This window comes from Mixophyes fleayi, chromosome 6 (assembly GCF_038048845.1).
Source record: "Mixophyes fleayi isolate aMixFle1 chromosome 6, aMixFle1.hap1, whole genome shotgun sequence".
Classification (NCBI taxonomy): Eukaryota; Metazoa; Chordata; class Amphibia; order Anura; family Limnodynastidae; genus Mixophyes; species Mixophyes fleayi.
Genome location: NC_134407.1, coordinates 150,494,625 through 150,514,721, shown reverse-complemented (window position 1 = coordinate 150,514,721; position 20,097 = coordinate 150,494,625). Strand labels below are relative to the sequence as shown.

General features: G+C 41.8%; 2 protein-coding genes across 2 annotated transcripts in view; both read right to left on the bottom strand.

The window, feature by feature from the left end:
* LOC142095362 (synaptonemal complex protein 2-like) overlaps positions 1–5,833 on the bottom strand; it is a 315,417-nt gene extending 309,584 nt beyond the window's left edge. Inside the window, exon 1 of the mRNA XM_075178313.1 lies at positions 5,595–5,833. The gene's annotated coding sequence lies outside the window, so the exon portion shown is untranslated. The remainder of the gene's footprint in view (positions 1–5,594) is intronic.
* A 12,431-nt stretch (positions 5,834–18,264) lies between these two features.
* Positions 18,265–19,709, bottom strand: PPP1R3D (protein phosphatase 1 regulatory subunit 3D). Its single transcript, XM_075215315.1, has one exon. The coding sequence runs from the start codon at positions 19,231–19,233 to the stop codon at positions 18,331–18,333; it is 903 nt and encodes a 300-aa protein (XP_075071416.1). The 5' UTR covers positions 19,234–19,709; the 3' UTR covers positions 18,265–18,330.
* Positions 19,710–20,097: the final 388 nt, after the last annotated feature.

Below are 20,097 nucleotides of genomic sequence, written 5' to 3'. Positions count from 1 at the left end.
TGGGGGCCCAAAGAAAAACCCTTTACGCCAGGTCACACTTCCCAGCTCCATCGCTGAAAGGTTGCCGCCAGCCTGGCGCCTCATGCCTTCCAATGAGGAATCAGAGAGCTGCGCTGAACTCTTCCCTGTGGCCCTCACTATCGTTTAATTCAGCATACGCTGCAGGGGGGTCTATGTTGGGGTGACTAGGATCAGTCAAAGGAAGGTCACTGTGGTCAGCTAAACTCACCGCTGGAGCTGGCATACTGCTAGGGACAGGAGCATCAGGTTGGCAACCTCAAATTTAGGGTAAGGTAGAGATGAAAATCCAGATCTTCTAAGGGGCTCCTCCCCCCTGGGCTGCATGGCTGGTGCCCTTCCCTCCAAGGAAGGGAAACAGAATAGCATGCAACCAACAAAAACAACAGAAGAGCAAAGGGCGGGAACGCAGTTTCCCCCAGATGGAATCAGAGAAAAGGATTTAACGTAAGTACAAAAATCCTCTTTTCTCTTTCATCCAATCTGGGGCACACTACTACCATGGGGACGTTCTAAAAGTAGCCCCTTGAGAAAGGGAAAGCTCTGTTAATCCGGCCTGCAAAACTTTGCAGCCAAAACTTGCATCAGGAGACATGAAAACGGTAAAACCAGGTAAAGTGTGGACAGAGAACCTGGCTGGCGCCAGGCAGAGCTGATCTGCCAATTCACCGTTGCGCGCAGCCCAAGAGTCCTCCACAGAACAGATGGAATGCACAGAGACACGATCAAGTACAGGGAGAACAGAACAAATATAAGCCTGCCTGACTGGGAACATTATCCACTTAGCAGCAGTTTGTTTTGTAGCCAGCCAGCCCGTCTTGTGAGTATCATTCAAGAAAAGGGAATCCGACCTCCGCATAGTGGACGTTCTGTCCGCAAACATTCTTAGAGCATGGCCCACATCCAATGAAGTTAAGGATCCAGGCAGTCACCTCCTGGGAATACAATTGCTTGATTAAGATGAAAACCAGATCACTTTTGGTTGTAAGGAAGGTATCTTGCACAATACAGCCCTGGCAGTATGGAATACCAAATAAGCTAAACTACAAGAGAGAGACCAAAGTTCTGAAATTCTCATCGCAGAAGCGATGGCTAGGAGAAAAATCACCATCATCAGTCCAGTCAACTCCAACGGTTCAAAGAGTAATTATTTAAGATCCCCAAGTACCAAATTCAAGTCCCAAGGTGCCGTAGGTGGTACATAAGGAGGCAGGATGTGAAGAACCCCTTGGAGGAAATTTTGCACCTCCAGTATAACTGCTAGCCTTTTCTCAAAATATATCGAAAGGGCTGATACCTGCACCTTCAGGGAACTAAGGTGAAAGTCCGCCTCCAAAACATCCTGCAAAAAAGCTAAGAATCTGAAGAGTCAAAAGGCTGCTGTATGACAAGTCCTGCATTCGCACCAACTGACGTAGGTCTGCCACACTATGATAATTTAGGGCAGAGACCGGTTTATTTGCTTTCAAAAACCTCGGGGGTCAGGGTGCTGAAATGGATCCTGAAGCAGTAGATTATCTCAATGTAGAAGTCTCCACCCTTTACCGACTGTCATGCGCAGTACGTCGGCATAATAGGTGCGACAGCCAATCAGATGCAATCAGGATCACTTGAATTCCGCAATGTCTGATGTCATGTCATGTTCATGACATCCACCGTGCATGCCAAGGGGTCTCTGGTCCTGGAGGAGAACCTGCACACCTAGCGGTTTCCTCAAAACGCCATGAGAGCCACATCCGAAGGTTCCCACTTCTGCACCAATCATCGAAACACCTCCGCAAGTATAGACCACTCCCCTAGCAACACGGTGTGTCTGCTTTGGTAGTCTGCCTCCAAATTTTTTACACCCAGGATGAATATCGCAGAATTTGCCACGACTTACATTTCCACCCAGAACAATAACTGGGGAGTCTCCTTCATCCGGCTCCAACACTCCTGTGACTATTTTCCAGGACCGCGGGACAAAGGACATGCCCACCGTCAAGTGACCTGCCACCAACCAAGGCAAAGGCGCATCCTGGAAGTCAACTCACACGTCTGAGAGGCCAGCTGAAGGTGGGATCCAGACTAGTTGAACAAGAGGACCCACTGAACTATGCGAGAGTGGAACCGTAAGTTAAAGTTTCGGATGTGGAGGCTATCTCACCTATTAGTTTCATCCATAGTAGGACCTGAAGAAAATGCACCTTGTTGATTGGTAAAAAAAACACCTTCTACAGTCTGGTGTCCAGTATAAGGCCAATAAAAAACATCCACTAATAGGGGACCAATTGGGATTTTTGTAATATTTGCTTCCAGCACTTGTTTGAACAGGGAAAGATGGAGCTGGAGGGTCTGATCAGAGTTCGCCTTTACTAGCAAACCATCCAAGTATGGGACAGGGGCGGATCTAGACAACTGCTTTACCCCGGGCGATTTTAGGGGGGGGGCGATTTAAGCCCCGCCCCCTTTCTGATTTCTAAGGCTGCCGGCGGCTGCAAACTATGTGCAGGTCCGCTCGGCAGTGACAGTGTGCTGCCCCGCTGCTCTGATTGTGTTTAAAACACAATCAGAGCAGCCGGGCAGCACACTGTCACTGCTGAACAGACCTGCAGTGTGCAGCTGTCGGCAGCAAGCCTCTGCTAGATCCGCCACTGGTATGGGATGATGCAGACTCCCAGGGTACACAACTGTGCTGCTTTGACCGCCATATTTGTAAAAACTTTGTAAAGACTTATGGCCTCTACAAGACACTTAAGGAGCCTTGGAAAGGCCTAACGGAATTGAAAGTGGGAGTCCCCCACTGCAATGGGACGAAAGGAGCCATCTGGCTTATGAACCAGGAAGAGGTTTGAATAGAAACGTCTACCCCTTTGTCCCTTCGGGACCTGATAGAGAACTCCCGCAGTAAGAAGCGAAGTCATCAACTATCTCATTATTAATCTCTTTACTTTGTCTCGCAGAGAGGTGGAAAAGAAATGGTGAGGTGACCAACTTTGGATGCCTATTATATAGCTGCCTTGCATGATTTCCGTAATCCACCAATCCTGAGTGGAAGCCATCCATCTGTTCAGGAACAACAAGAGGCATTCACTCACAATGGCCACAAGGTGAAGAGGAATTCCATCAGGTTGCAGGCTTTTCAGGGTTTTTAGGCCCTGGACACCTATTGGAATAGGACAGCCTGCCCCTCTGTGACTGGTCCCTGGACGTGATAGGATTACCTCTGTAAGACTGCCCATGGTTTAAAGAGCCACCCTCAGAGGGTAGACGAAAGGAACCAAAGCAAGGTCCTCGTGGCTCCTGGACATTAACAGAGAGGAAGAAACTTTATCCACCTGTAGCCTGACTTATGATGTCGAATAGCTCTGCACCTAAAAGAACAGAGCTGGCATAAGAAAGAGATTCCAAAGACTTTTTGGATTTGCTATCTGTGTTCCATGAACACAACCACAAAATCCTTAAATCTGTAACTAATGATGCGGAGATGGAAGAAGACACTGAGGCTTCATACCAAGCTGCCTCATATAGATATCTTGAGGATTCTTTAAGATGTAATGGTAGAGGAAGCAAATCAGAATCCTGTAGACCATCAACAAGCTGATCTGCCCATATCTCTCTAGCCACTGAAGTGAAAGAAAGCATGTTCTTCAAAGAACTTTCTATTTTACGGTAAGTGCTATTTTTACAAGTAGTCGAGCCAGGTACAGGAAAGAGTGGTAAGGTATGCCTACCGTGTTACATGTGTGTCCACCTGTTACTTATGTACAATGGAAAAAGGACTTGACATCTTTTTTCATTATAGATGGTCGTTGAGGTAGCAATATTTTCCTAGGGTGGCCCTTTTCTCTAGCTGGAGAACCAGAGCCTGGTACATGGAGAGAGGAGCCCCATCTGGAAATTATTTGCATATGTGGCAATGCTGCTTTAAGGACAAAAACAGCACCACTTCATACAGCATACCTTCCAACTTTTTCGCAGGCAGCATCAGGGTGGAGGGCATGGCCACGGCATGCTGGGGGCATAGCTCAACCCTCCAGCTGCATGCTTATCACTTCTGAAGAGCCAGGCTGCTCCATTCTCCACTCTAGACACCCTCATTGCCATGCAACCCGGCTAACAGAATACCTCCCAACTTTCTCAATGATTGGGATAAAGGTGTCCCAGTCAGGGATGGTGACAGAGCGCTCAAATGGGGACTTTCCCGCCTAAATTGGGACGGTTTAGAGGTATGATGCAGCGCTGAACAAATACTGTTGCCTGGTCAACATAGCGACTTAAATAAATACACTCTTTTACTGTAGCAAAGGCACTGACATGCAGTGTGGAGGGACACAAGGTGACATAGTTCACATATTTCTATGGCACAGATTGGTTTACTGCAGGACATGTGTAGTGACTCTCCCTAGCGTGTTGAAGTACGAATTGGTACGTGAGACACGAGGTTTCTCTGGAACGTCCGCAGAGACATGCTGGAGTTATGTCTGAAATCTCCACTCATTTCTCCTCACAATACATATAGGTGCGTGGAAAAATGAGCGGAGAATCCTACTATAATTGCAGTCAATGTGCAGCAGCCAGACATCGCCAGCAATTGAATGTCTACTGTAGACTGGGTTTTTTTTAAATACACAGGCTGGCATACCTTTCTTAATATATGCCCAACTGTCGATTCTATGAATCCTAGAAATCGCCTTTAAGCAATCTTTTTACTAAAGATTGAATAGTAACTTTAACACTATTTTGCACCTAAGATTTAAACCACTCATACTAAATATCAATGCTTTAAGACGCAAACATTATATGTACTGTTAGTATGGCAAACGTGGATTTCTGCTCGCGGCTCACAGAGCTGCAAACAAAAATCAGCATTGAAATTACCATACTAACAGTAATAGTGTGTGGGACACATTATTCTCAAGCATAACGCTGTAGATTGAATTCCCCCATAGAGAAATAAATGCAGCATATTTAATAAAGTGGTAATGAACAGGTGTTCAATACAATAAATAACAAAACAGAGAATTGTACATAGCACTGTAGTTGTCCATATTATAGTTTACAGGAAAGTGGTCAAGAGTTTGCCAGAAAGTGGTTACAGCTAGGTTTCATGAATCATGAGCTGTGTTTATTTTGTCCTAACATGGCCTGCAAAACATTGGGAGGTATGTAGTTGTCCATACATTTATAATAAGATCAAATACAAAGAATTTCACCCATGACACAGTAACGTGATGCAAGTAAAAGTTGCACTCCCATTTAGCCTTGGGAGTTAAGTCAGTTATAACATGGGCAATGAGGTGTATGTGAGCAGGAAGACAAATAAAATAAGCTGCATTTTTTGGCACGATACTGCTCAAAAAGCCACAGACTCAGTTTCAGGCTGTATGAAGCGGCTTCGTTGTCTTTTGGGGGGCAGGGGTTACCCTATTTTAGAATGCAACTTTAATATTAAAAGGGCCAAGGTCAGCAACCAATTTTTAAAAACCAACCTCTCTATAATACTCCATTTACTATGGACTATGTCACCTTTCCCTACAATGACAGTTATAGCCGCAGTGACCACAGGATTACTATCAACATTGCAACTCACTCACTTCGACTAACACTAATCAGTGTCTCTTTCCATTAGGATGTCACTTTGCAAAGTGCATGCAATTAAACGGGTTGCACTGATGTCTCCGCCGACTGATCGATAGCGGAACCCGGTCTTCCGGTCTGCCTTACCTCAGCTCAGAAGGTCAGTAATTTTCCCGCCATTCTACGGATTCCTTAACCGTTACATCCGGGTGTTGTAGTCACATGATCTCAAAGGCTAGATCCGCGCGGCTAAGAGTGTTCAGCCACGTCTCGCAGCAGTCATCAAATCAGGTCGTGTCCAGTCGCCTTCAAATTGTAGTTGCTACAGCAACAGATTAGAGTATCAAATTGCCTGTGACTTAATTCAGGGACAAATAAAACTTTACTTACCATAATGGATTATGTATATACTCTATACTCTTATGTATGTACTTTCTACACCACTACACAGAGTGGAAAACAGTCAGTGAATGCACAGACAATAATAATAATAAAAAACACCCAATCAGAACTGTACCTGTCTGTAAGAATATTAGAGATCAGTAATAAAGAAAAATAACCTTAGTACTAAATTTAACACATTGATTCTTCTAGGTGACATTATTTTCATTTTTGATGCATTTGTGAATGAATAATTTCCTCAGGTGTTACCCCTTGGACTTTTTATAAATGTGTCATTAAATACGTTTTTTTGGTGATACTAACACTGGTCTTATGGCTTACTGAGATTTCCAGACCTTAGAGGTGCACGCTGGCTGATGCGACCTTTCAGGTCAAGTGTACTCTCAACTCTCGCTGTTTAGGACTATGGGCAGGGGCGGATCTAGAAAAACGCTGTACCCGGGGCGATTTAGGGGGGGCCGATTTAGGCCCCGCCCCTTTCTAACATCTTAGGCTGCCGACGGCTGCACACTATGAGCAGGTACGTCCAGCCGTGACAGGCAGGGAGAGTGTGCTGCCCGGCTGCTCTGACTGTGTTTTAAACACAGTCAGAGCAGCCGGGCAGCACACTGTCACGGCTGGACGGACCTGCACATACTGTGCAGCCGTCGGCAGCATGTGTCTGCTAGGGGGGGCGATCGCCCCCCCCTGGATCCGCCACTGACTATGGGGCACATTTATCAAGCATCTGCAAAACTGAAAAATAGTTATCAATCCTTATCGCATGGATAAGGATTGATCTATTTCTCAAATTTATGAAAAACGGATCACAGAAACAGCAGTTCCGAAAAACTGCTGTTTCTGTGATAATAAAATCACACTTACCCCGCCTCTTCAGAACGCAATGTCCTCCAGTTCCTCTTCATTTGTCTTCACACTGGAATTGCGAACTGCACATGCGCACAGACATCTCTGCTCTGTCTCTGCAACTATAGTTGCAGAGCGAGTGGTGAGTGACAGGGAGGGATCATGTGATCCCTCCACACATGCGCTGTCCAGCTCTGCTCTTCGGAGCAGAGCTGTCAGCACTGAAAACTTTCAATTATGAAGCTGGCGTACATTATCAAGACAAGTTTCCGAAAAAAATGTTTTTTCGGGACTTGTTAGATTGCGGGCAGAACAGTCACCATACTGTTGAATGGTGACTGCTCGCAAAAACGAAGAGGAGTGAAAAGCAGCAGATATCCTGCTGCGATGCACCTTTAATAAATTTGCGGAGGACACATCGGGACCTGATTTCCACGGTAAGTGCACGATAGTGCACTACCGTCCTTTCTTAAATATGCCCCTATGTCTTACAGTGATTGCGGAGGGTCAAACAGAGAACTCTTTGATCATCCTTTCTTTATAAACCGAACCATGTCTACTGTGACAACTTTAAAGAAGTGAGTGGGCAGCCAGACAGATGAGAGGGACGACAACTACCCCCATTGCATCCAAGGACAGTTTTGGTGAGTACTGGGTTTTTGGGGCAGGTAGTAATAGGAGACAATATTACATAGGGGTCTATTTATTACCAGTCTTATTTTTTCATGTAAAACTTTGACTCTATAGGCAATAGGGGTATAACCAAGTGCTAATTATTATTAAATCCTCAATCACAGAGGAATAAAAAATAATTAAAATTAAATATAAACACTGTAAACAAAACCACCATTTCTACACCTCAGAGGGGACATACGTAGCTACTCAACAGAAGTTGTTGTGATTCAACTTGATAACAATTGAAAACAAAATGAAAAAAAGAGAGAAGCACAAGTATATTCTCTCTAGAGTAAAATACCACCAGAAGACTATATTGACATATGTTTTAAATTTATTACACAACACAATATCATTAAAAACATAAAACTTATAAAATAAATTAAATTCATATGCCAATAAATAGGACTAGTTCGATTATGATAAGTTGCATTCAAAAAAGGATCACCTATAGTGCACTTATAAGAAAAAATGATATCCAATGTCAATTATCTCTGAACGAATTTCTGGATTAATATAACATTATATCATGGTTGCCTACTCTCCCGAAATGTCCGGGAGACTCCCGAATTTTTGGGAGTTCTCCTGGACTCCCGAGAGAGCAGGCAAAAATCCCGGATCCAGCTGTCCCCGTTGTTCAAGATGGTGGGGGCGGGACTAAATGCGCCATCGTGGCCCCACCACCTGTTGCGATTGGCTAGAGTTGCCAAAGATTGACTGGGCGGAGCCTAACGGTGCACCACGCGTGGCCACGCACCCTCGACGAACCCCCTCCCAGACAGCTGCCTTCAAAAGTAGGTAAGTATGCGTTATATAAAATCAAAGGACCAGAGATCCTCTGAGGAAACCACGCTATTTCAAACTTTTAGATTAATATAACGTTAGTCCTCCCATTCAAACCTCCATTTAAAACGTCACACAGTCCTGGTTTTCTGCTGGGGCTAGGACACTACTCAACTAACCCAAGGAAAAACAACTGTGTAGCCCAGGCTCCAGGGTAGGGGGTAGAGAAAAATGGGCAAGAAAACCTTTAACTTGCACATATATATTTTTCTTTTGTTATATATTTGCATATCCAAGAAGATTTAGGCTATAGAAAGTCTAAAATTCCAAACCAAAAAATAGATCCAGAATATATTGGAGACAAAAAACATATGCACACATTTTATGTTTGGACACACTTTCTAAATCAACAAATACTTAAGATTATTTGTAACAATAGGCAACAAGATATTATCAAATTGTTAAAAAAAAAAAAAAAAAAAATTATAATTTGAAAACCATTGTTATCTGCCATAATAATAAAGATATGTATTGATATAGATAATACATTGACATAACCAATTGTTATTTTCACTATTCTACACCATTTATTACATGTGAATGAATTTACAGCATTGCCGGACACAATGTTTGAAGATTGCTGTATTCATTAGACAATGATTGCAGCTATAGAACTTATTGTCATTAACAAACTCTATAATAACATCAGTACAAGTTGTGTATCATGCTGTGATCATCATCATCATCATCTATTTATTTATATAGTGCCACTAATTCCGCAGCACTGTACAGAGAACTAATTGACATCAGTCCCTGCCCCATCGGGGCTTACAATCTAAATCTCCTAACATACACACACACACACAGACCGAGAGAGACTAAGGGCAATTTAATAGCAGGCAATTAACCTATCAGTATGTTTTTGGAGTGTGGGAGGAAACCGGAGCATCCGGAGGAAACCCATGCAAACACGGGAAGAACATACAAACTCCACACAGATAAGGCATTGTCGGGAATGGAACTCATTACGCCAGTGCTGTGAAGCAGAAGTGCTAACCACTAAGCCACCGTGCTGCCCGTACAATTGTACCTTCAGTAAAACGCTATTGTTTAATTTAGACTAGTGAATTTCTGGCACCTTCTCTGCTTGCATATTTTAGCACTGGAAACAAGGCATTTATGCACACTATTTGCCTGCATATAGTATACATGTCACACAGGTTCTGGTACACGAGAGCTGATACACATTATGAACACTACTTGCAGCGTTCATAGGGCCTATGAGCACTTTTGTTCGAGAACTGAATATTTACACTACATACAGGCAAATAGACTGTGCAAACACTGGGGTTCCATGGGTCTGAAATATGTGGACACAGAAACACTCTCCTGTGTCACTAGCTTTCTTGTGTTTCAGCACTTACAGCAATACCTGAGGTGGCATCAAATAATTCATAGTGATATGAGTGTGAAGTTACCAGAACAAGTCTCAGTAAGAGTCAGCAGGTTTATTATAATTCCTGCAGCCTGTCTTTTGTTCTTTTATCATAACTGATTAAATTCTCTAAATGTTCCTATGATATTCCTCATATCATATTCCAGTTAGTTATATGCACTATATGGACAAAAGTATTTGGTCACACCTGTTAATTATTGAATTAAGGTGTTTCAATCAGACCCGTTTCCAGACGTATATAAAATCAAGCACCTAGCCATGCAGTCTCCATTTGCAAATATTTGAGATACAAAATGGGTCGTTCTAAAGAGCTCAGTGACTTCAAGCGTGGTACTGTGATAGGATGCCACCTTTGCAGTAAGACAGTTCGTAAAATTTCATCCCTGCTGGATATTCCACGGTCAACTGTAAGTGATATTATTAGGAAATAGAGGCGTTTAGTAACAACAGCCACGAAGCGGAAGACCACGTAAAATCACAGAGCGTGGTCAACGACTGCTAAGGCGCATGGTGCGTAAAAGTCGCCAACGCTTTGCTGATTCCATAGATGAAGAGTTCCGACCTTCCACTGGCATTAATGTAAGCACAAAAACTGTGCGGCGGGAGCTTAATGGAATGGGTTTCCATGGCCGAGCAGCTGCCTGCAAGCCTCACATCACCAAGACCAATGCCAAGCGTCAGATGGAGTGGTATAAAGCACACTGACACTGGTCTGTGGAGCAGTGGAAAGGTGTTCTGTGGAGTGACAAATCACTCTTCTCCGTTCGGCAGTCAAATGGGCGAGTCTGGGTTTGGTGGATGCTGGGAGAATGTTACCTGCCTGACTGCATTATGCCAACTGTGAAGTTTGGTGGAGGAAGGCTAATGGTATGGGGCTGTATTTCAGGGTTTGGGCTAGGCTCCTTATCTCCGGTGAAGAGGCAATCTAATGCTTCAGCATACCAAGTCATTTTGGACAATTCTATGCTTCCAACTTTGTAACAACAGTTTGGGGAAGGTCCTTTTCTATTCATCATCATAATTTATTTATATAGTGCCACTAATTCCGCAGCGCTGTACAGAGAACACACTTACATTACTCCTCGCCCCATTGGAGTTTACAGTCTAAATTCCCTAACATACACAGACAGAAACACAGACTAGGGTCAATTTGATAGCAGCCAATTAACCTACTAGTATGTTTTTGGATTGTGAAGGAAACCGGAGCACCCGGAGGAAATGCATGCAAACAGAACATATAAACTCCACACAGATAAGGCCATGGTCCGGAATCAAATTCATGATCCCAGTACTGTGAGGTAGAGGTGATAACCACTAAGCCATGTTGCTATTCCAACATGACTGTGCTCCAGTGCACAAAGCAAGGACTACAAAAACATGGTCTGATGAGTTTAGTGTGGAAGAACTTGACTGCAGAACCCTGACTTCAACCACATCGAACACCTTTGGGATGAACTGGAAAGGAAATTGCGAGCCAGGCCCTCTCGTCCAACATCAGTGCCTGACCTCATAAATGCTCTACAGAATGAATGGGCACAAATTCCCACAGAAACACTCCAACTTCTTGTAGAAAGCCTTGCAAGAAGAGTGGAAGCCGTTATCGCTGAAAAAGGGGGACCAACTCCTTATTAAAGTATATGTATACAAAATGTCATTACAGTCCCTGTTGGTGTAATGGTCAAGCGTCCAAATACTTTTGCAAATATAGTGTATGTTAACTTTGCCCTATAGTCCTGATCATGATTGTAACAATTAAGCAGGAAAATAAAAATCACTTTTGAGATACTGTTATTACTCCTTGCCAAAAACTGTTTATTACTCTCTTAGTTGTCAAAAATGCTCTAATTTCTAAACATTATCTTGATCGCAGCTGCTGGATAGAAAAAAAAATGTTGAAAGTTCAGAAATTATTTCATTATCCCTTCATTTATTAATAACAATTTAATGTCAGAGCCTATCTATTCTCTGAGATTTCACATATAATTGTCTCAGACGGTTTATGTTAAGTCTCTGTTTCTAAATGTAATCATCTCAATTGTAACACTGTCATAAAATAGGCTAAACAGAAATATTTTAGCAGAAAAATGTAAAAGTTAATAGAATATGTTTGGTAAGAGGTTGGACTTTGATGTAATGTTTATATTTTAGAACACTGCACATCTTTAAATTATTCACCTTTTTGCTCAGTTAGGAACATATCTGTCCTCTGAGGGGCTAACAACCAGTCTGAGGAACCATGTATGATATATGACTGTATAATTCAAAAGAGAGGACTAGAAGTTATTTGTACGGTGCACTAGAATTTCCAGATTACTTATCACTCTATAATATGGCATCATGAATACTAAAATATTACTTTTATTAATGTTTGTTTAAAATCCTTTATTAAAATATGCGAAATATAGTGAATTGGTGATAAATGTGAATTAAAACTCCGGATGTGCTTGAACTTCCTTTTATTGTGGGACACCAATGGGGTATATGGGTTTGGTATGAATATTTGCACTCTCTGCTAATTGTTTCTACCCATAACCTCCTAAACTGCTCCCCTTGATTTATCTTTGTATATGGTCAAAAAGTCAGGAGACATTATCCTAAAAAAGTAGATCCTTATAGCTGTCAATCCTGTTTACTCTCACTATCTTTGGAGATCACTAGTCTGTAGTCCTCAATATTGTTGTTCATAATATAAAGATTATTAGGATCTATATAAATTTCAGAAAGCCATTGTTTTGCATACAATACAAGAGATGGATTAGAATTCCGAGGTGCTAATTCGTTATAAATTGGCAGAATGTAGGGCTCTAATCGATATGGATTTTTGTCTTTCTGCCCATCTATTCCATTTGTGACAAAAACACCCCGCCCATCTACTCTGCTGCTCCTTTTCTTGGAAAACTAACAGCTATTTAATTTTTCGTGCTACGGAGCTGCAAGGCTATCTTAGTAGTTCCTCTAAACAGGATCAATCTGCTGTAATTATAGGATTAGGTCATATCAAAGTAATTAAATAGAGTATAGCAAACATCCGGAGAAACGCATTGCTTTTTCAAGAATTGATATATGGAGTGTAATACAGCGCTACTGGAATCCCAAAATAAACAGAACGGATACTGACTTCGTTGTATTATAAAAAACACGGAGCTGTAACAAATAATCAAGCACGTTCTATTGAAAATCAACTTACAATATTAATGCCATCGATGTTCCCGTAGCAGGTACTTGTAGCGGAGATCGTCTTCTAATGTGACGGATGTCAGGTGTACAACAATAATAGCTGTCTTCACTTTTCAGTAGGGAAACCATCCGTGTTCCCGTAATGAATACCTGTATCGAACACCTTCTCCAAATGCTAAATGCTATCCGATGTGTCAGATATCAAATAGTAACACTCATAGAATAACTACGTTTGAAGAACGGAGCGTCCAAATGATCGTCACCACGAGTCCGGTTAGCGGGTTCTCAATACTTCTGTCCTCCAATCACCAACGCGTTTCGACTTAGAAAAAGTCTTTATCAAGCTTGATAAAGACTTTTTCTAAGTCGAAACGCGTCAGTTATTGGAGGACGGAAGTATTGAGAACCCGCTAACCGGACTCGTGGTGACGATCATTTGGACGCTCCGTTCTTCAAACGTAGTTATTCTATGAGTGTTACTATTTGATATCTGACACATCGGATAGCATTTAGCATTTGGAGAAGGTGTTCGATACAGGTATTCATTACGGGAACACGGATGGTTTCCCTACTGAAAAGTGAAGACAGCTATTATTGTTGTACACCTGACATCCGTCACATTAGAAGACGATCTCCGCTACAAGTACCTGCTACGGGAACATCGATGGCATTACTATTGTAAGTTGATTTTCAATAGAACGTGCCTGATTATTTGTTACAGCTCCGTGTTTTTTATAATACAACGAAGTCAGTATCCGTTCTGTTTATTTTGGGATTCCAGTAGCGCTGTATTACACTCCAGATTTTATATTACTGTTAAATATCTCTACAACTTATGTGCAGTTGTTTTGGAACTGTATCTCTGCTGCCACTGTATATCTAGCGCTTTATGTGATTCTATAATATTATATCTATAAGAAATGATATATGACTGCCAAGATAAAAAGCAGTGAAGGTGGGGGTGACTCTTCCAAGAGAGGGTGATGCTTCCAGGGCTTGCACCGGCCCTGCAAATTTTGCTCATGTTGGGCCTGAGTCATTAAGGAGAGCAAAGCATAAAAAAGGAGTAACTTTGCACCTGGACAAAACCATGTTGCATTGGAGGGGGAGATAAATTTAAAATGTGTGGACAGATTTATAAATGGGATATATCCTAAATCAACTTTACATTTCAGTGTAAAAATAAAGCTATCAAGTATTTGTGTGCTACATAAAAAAACAGCTAGTATTTAACTTGTGTACAAACTAATAAACTCATTTGCACCCTTGCACTGTAACATGGTTTGTCCCGGAGAACATTTACATTTTTTTTTGCCTTACTTTCCTTAATAACTCAGGCCCATGGTGTTTAGAACAGACCATCTTACTTCATAAAGCTATAAGCTTTGGTGGAAATCTTGGCACACTTACACAAATCGAGGATTTTGCCCTGCAACTCAGCGGTTTGTGCTTTGCAAATAAGCCCAGAGCAGGTAAATATGTGGGCTTTATTACAGCAGAAGGCAATCATAAATCAATTTCTATTTGTTTCATCAGCTGTTTGGAAGCATCAAGGAGTATATTTTTACAACAGCACATAGAGAAGTGTTTTCTAATCTTAAACTCCATGTCACTCACCGAAACGTGAGTGCCTCTGCGCTGGTGCGTGGCTCCCTAGCCTTCCGGCCGGCACCTATCCTAAATCGCGGCCGTCCGCCATCCTGATGGTCTGCGCATGCGCAGCTCCCAAGAACTCTTGTGACTGTTGCTTTTAATCCAAATTGGTTGATCAGGCAACTCCCTATTTAAGGCACCTGTGTGCATTACCTCATTGCCTGATCTTGGAGTCTCATTCCCTGTGAGTCTCTGAAGGTGTTCCATGTGTTCTACTAGTGTCTTCAGTTTCCTGCTGATTCCTGATCTACTCATCGCTGGTTTCCATACCCGCTACTATCTCTTGTGTACTACTAGTGTCTTCAGTTCCTGTGGATTCCCTGTGCTTCTCATCGCTGGTTTCCATACCTGCTACAGTCTCCTGTTTCCTGCCTGTGTCCTCAGCTGGACTCTGTTTACCGGATCTACTCACCTGTGGTTCCTACACTCGTCTCTGCCGTCCAGCGTCTCTGCAGTTCCTGCATCTCCCTGTGGACAGACTGTTCTACTGAATAGCGGTTTGCCTATCTGTTATTGACTTTCTCCGTTTACTCTGCATATCCGCTAGGACAAGTTTCCACGCTCAGCAGCGGTATCCATACCTGCTATAGACTGTTATTGTTACGCTGCATACCTGTTTGGAATTAACCGTACTACTCAGTTGTTATATGCATAACTGTGATTGACTATCCATTATTGGCCTGCATATCTGTGCTGAGCAAGTCTCTACCAAGCAGCGCCACACATACCGTTATATAGACTTTATTGGATACGCTGCATACCTATTGGGATCAAGTTCCTTTGTGCTCTCAGTGTCTGCATCCTATTATCTTTGTATGCTTCCACTCATCTACACTTGTACACATCCTCACCTATTAAGCAGTGGTACAACTTGCTATACACAGACCACTGACTTCCCCGCTACCTACCTGCACCTGGACTAGTCTTCTCACCATAAGCAGTGGTACAACTTGCTATACGCAGACCACTGACTTCCCCGCTACCTACCTGCACCTGGACTAGTCTTCGTACCATAAGCAGTGGTACAACTTGCTATACGCAGACCACTGACTTCCCCGCTACCTACCTGCACCTGGACAAGTCTCTTCAACATAAGCAGTGGTACAACTTGCTGTACGCAGACCACTGACTTCCCTGCTACCTCCCTGCATCTACTCACGTCCATCCTGATCTCCGTGTTCAAATCTGCCTTTCCACTATATCAGCTAGAGGCTGATTCATTGACCAAAGATTGCTGCAAGTCACTGACTTTCCTATTATTTACTGGCATTCTCTCTCCATCTGCTGTGATATCTGTTCCGCTAGTCACCCCGCTACCAGAGAACCGTTGTGTGAACTTCACGACTCTGGTAAGCCCAGTCATCTGGTGAAATCCTGGGCAAGACTCCTAGTGCCCTTGACACTCCACTCACATTGGCATTTAGAATAATGGTAAACATAGCAACATTAATAATGGATATGCAGTACAATATTAATCAAGTGAATACGCCAATAATAATATTAGACTGCAATATATTAAAGACTATTTTTTATGAGATTCTCAGTCACCTGATAATACTGCCGAAATTAGGTTTTCTTTATAACTAATTTATTTAAAATAAAATTACAATTGCAAAATACACTGGTATGAAACACTCTTTAAAGGCTGCAATACATGGATGTTTTAGGAAAAAAGAGTTTTCCAACCAAACAAAAGTTGTTAAAGGAATTAAACACTCCTGTAGTGAGACAATATATTGATTGGGAAAGGCTTTTTTTTCGTGTCTGCCATACAGTAAGCTTCATTGTGAAAGTGCTGCATGTATGTCATTCACAGCTGGGAAATTTAAAGAGCTCTCGGAAGCTGTTCCCATTCAATGTAATGTCTCACTACCAGAGACTACTTTTTTTTTGGGTTAGAAAACTGTTAATATTGGATGTACTCTCACGTACATAGGCACCTACTTCAGGTAAATTGGAAAGAGTTCTCTATGTGAACACTTGTGGTACTGTCATTCAGGCGCGGGCTGGGATACTTTAGGCAGGGGGACACACAGACGGCCGCATCTCATTACACGGGATGCGACCGCAGGTAAAAATCCGGAGAAATTGCATCAGGGGGGCGGCTGGCCGGCCTACCCCCCGGCCCTAAAAGCCGAAAGTCTGAGCGGCCCGGGAGGCCGATGCCCCCCTGCCCAGCCCGCCCCTGCTGTCATTGTTTCATTGTAGTTAGCATGACCTGCACTACCTGTGATTAGAGAGGTGCAGAACTAAACTGTCTTACTTATTAAAATTATGTTACATTTCTCCGCCGCACTCCTGTCCAATTCGATAAGGTCTGGAGTCCTTGGACTGAGTTTCACGGAGCCTCCCCTCCTCTTGCATTTTAAGGCCTCTGAGCCTTAACTACCAATCTTGATTCTCGTTATGGTTCACCATCTTCTTCTTACTTTTCTCCCTATCGCTTTGGCTAGTGATTTCCCCTGTCCCTCTCACCCCTTTTCTTTCCTTTCTCTTTTCTCTTCTACCAACTCTCCTTAAATTTGTTTTTGTATTTTCATATTAATAACAATACGCTGCTTATATTACGTGAAAACTTCATTGCAGTTCTGTTTTACCTGTATTATCTGTTTCCCTCATTGTCTGTATTGTAAAACTCAATAAAATATCTTTTAAAGAAAAAATAAATTATGTTACATTAATACAAATCAAATGTATAATTACTTGCATATGATTAACTATTTTAATGTGCCATCTTGTATTCTTGCACCAAATTTGTGGTAAGGACACTTTACACAACCCTGAACGTCTGGAGAAATTTGGTAAGTTGGAAAAACATGTTATTCTGCACTATGTATGCCCTGAAACCTTAGTATTTCAGCACTTTTAATCACAATGAGCTGGAAAATGCCAGCACTGTTGTAATACTAATAATAATAGTAGGAACAATACTTGGGTAACAGGTGATTTTGTTTGTTTTGTTTTTGTTGTCATATAACATGTTACATTGTTGTTCTGTCTATTGTCACATTAGCATTGATAGTCTTTGGTGCAGGAAACTAATAATTCTGATGTAGGACAATGTTGTAAGAAAATATATCACATTATACAATTAAATATAAAATATTACTGCACATGTATAATAACCTACAGGTCAGACTACAGAGATATTTAAATTCCTGATATTATGTTTTATACTGTGTACGGTTCAAACTAATTTCACCATCTACTGTTTGACTTAAAATGTTACATTTACTAGTAGTGATAACCTAAAGTACAGTGATATTGTGATAGTTTATGAGCTTATGAGGACTTGCATAGGGTAAGATCATGAGAATGTATTTAGGAGTGCTCCAATTGATTACTTGATCTGAAACACTTACATAATGTAGACAGCTATATTTTGAGATGTAGCCTATTTTACATAGTATACCCATAGCACATTTTAATATAGTAAAGTTGTAAGCTGTGTCTTTATTGTTTACTTAAAATAATAAAACAAAGTAATTCTACTACAGATATTTACTGAAAAATTAATATATGCTACTCTTGTAGAACCAAGTGGAAGATTCACAGATTGCCTGTTTCATCCTGTAGCAATATGCCTCACACAATAATGGTTTACCTCTGCTACGAGCATTGCTTGTTCTATATTCACAATGGGTCTCCCATGTTACCACAGTGGCAACAGTGTACAAACCAGAAAACGCTAGAAAGGTATTTTATCCAGTTTTATTTTCTCCAACACTGTAAGATCCTGAAACATTGGCACCGCAAATATATTATATAAAGTGGATCCAGCTGTGCTCACTGTCTTTTGGCATTTTGAGTGCATGACTCCTAGATACAAATGTATAATTTCTTCCAAGGTTATTATCCCAGAAATCTTTACCACCTACATGGTACCTTATTGCAAACTGTACTACAGAGCAGATTTGTTGGAGAAAGGGTGGTAACGGAATAACAAATGCAAATACATCCAAGTTAGGAACTCTGGTGTCTTCACTGTTTTGCCAAACCCCGCTCACCTCATAATGGGTCTTCCAGTCTGTGAATGTATACCTAACTGAAACAGACTTCTCAAAGGCCAAATTCAGCACACAAATGGTGCCAGAAATCCCTAGCTCCTCTGAAGCTGTAACCTGCTCCAAGCAGACAGAGTATTGCTGCAGACGGTCCAAGAAATCTTCACAGTCGGCAGGCTGCTTGAAGTCTGGCTCCAAATATTGGATGGAAACTTCCAAATCTTGGCTACAGCACAAGTCTGAGTTGATAGATAGCCGGGAGAGAACATGAAGGGGGATAGATGGGTTATCACCTGAATTGAAAACCTTTACCTCGGCCAAATCCAAACCAAGCGAATCTGCAAACCTAACTTTATGGCATAGAGGGCGGCATTTGCCAGTAGATTTTCTCTCTGACGAACTAGGCAAAGATTTTGTTCTGCGGCGTATAATAGGCCGCAATTCTGGGTCACAGTTGTTGCTCGTGGCAGTCTCTGTCTGAAGAGAATGACTCGGTCTGTTCTGCTCTTTTATTAAGCCAGCTCCTTGCCCACAAAATCTTTCTGCCAATTGCACAGTCTGGTAAAGGTTATTAATATAACTTAAGCTGCGAGGAATACCGAGTTCAGCGTGCTTTTTATGGCTGCCAGGCATTGTACGAGGATGCACTGTGTATGACATGGAAATTTAATGGTGGATTGTAAATGGCTATTGTTGGTCCTATGTAATGCAATCAATCCAGGAACAATTCTCCAATATATTTCATTTCTGTCAAACAAGATGAAAGCAGCTGATACCTTTACCAGACAACATTAAAATGGACAACATTAAAATGGAATTGATGCAAAAGCCACACAAATCCCAGGTTTAGCAGCAGTGCATGAGCTGTAATGCACCTTTCCCAATTCCGGGTTTCGAAACAGCAATCTGTTCATACCCCTTGTCTGGGAGGCACTTCTAAAGACAGCTGACCTTTATGAATGAACACTCCCTCCTTCCCTTAAAGGCAGTCCAGACAGCTAGCACGATTAGAGAATTCTGCATCAAATAATCAACGTGCATTGTTGTGCAGTTAGGAATAGTAACTGTTAAGTTTAAATGCTAATACACAGGTATAAAGTCACACACTCCTGTTCCTGACAGTGCATATCCTTTCCTAGCAGCAGCAATAGGGGTGGGATTATTATTGTTTTGTGTCAGCTGTAAAACGTCCTTGCTGGTGATTGGACCATTATTTGCTATGTTACGTGCTGGCCCAACCTCTATGCTTCGAATTGATCCACATACTGCTATCTGATGTAAGAAATGGGATCGTGCAATGACAGTTGGAAAACTGAAATCACACAGACCCAGGAAAAAAAGAATGTGAAAATTGGAGAGTAAATAATACAGTGTATTAATAGTAAATCCATTTATTGTAAACAAAAGATTTAGTTACTGAAACAGAATATAAATATTGATTCTAGTCACTAAAAGTATAAATGTTTTTGGAAGCATTTGTATTTTATCTCTAAATATTTACACGTATGCATGCTTCAATGCATG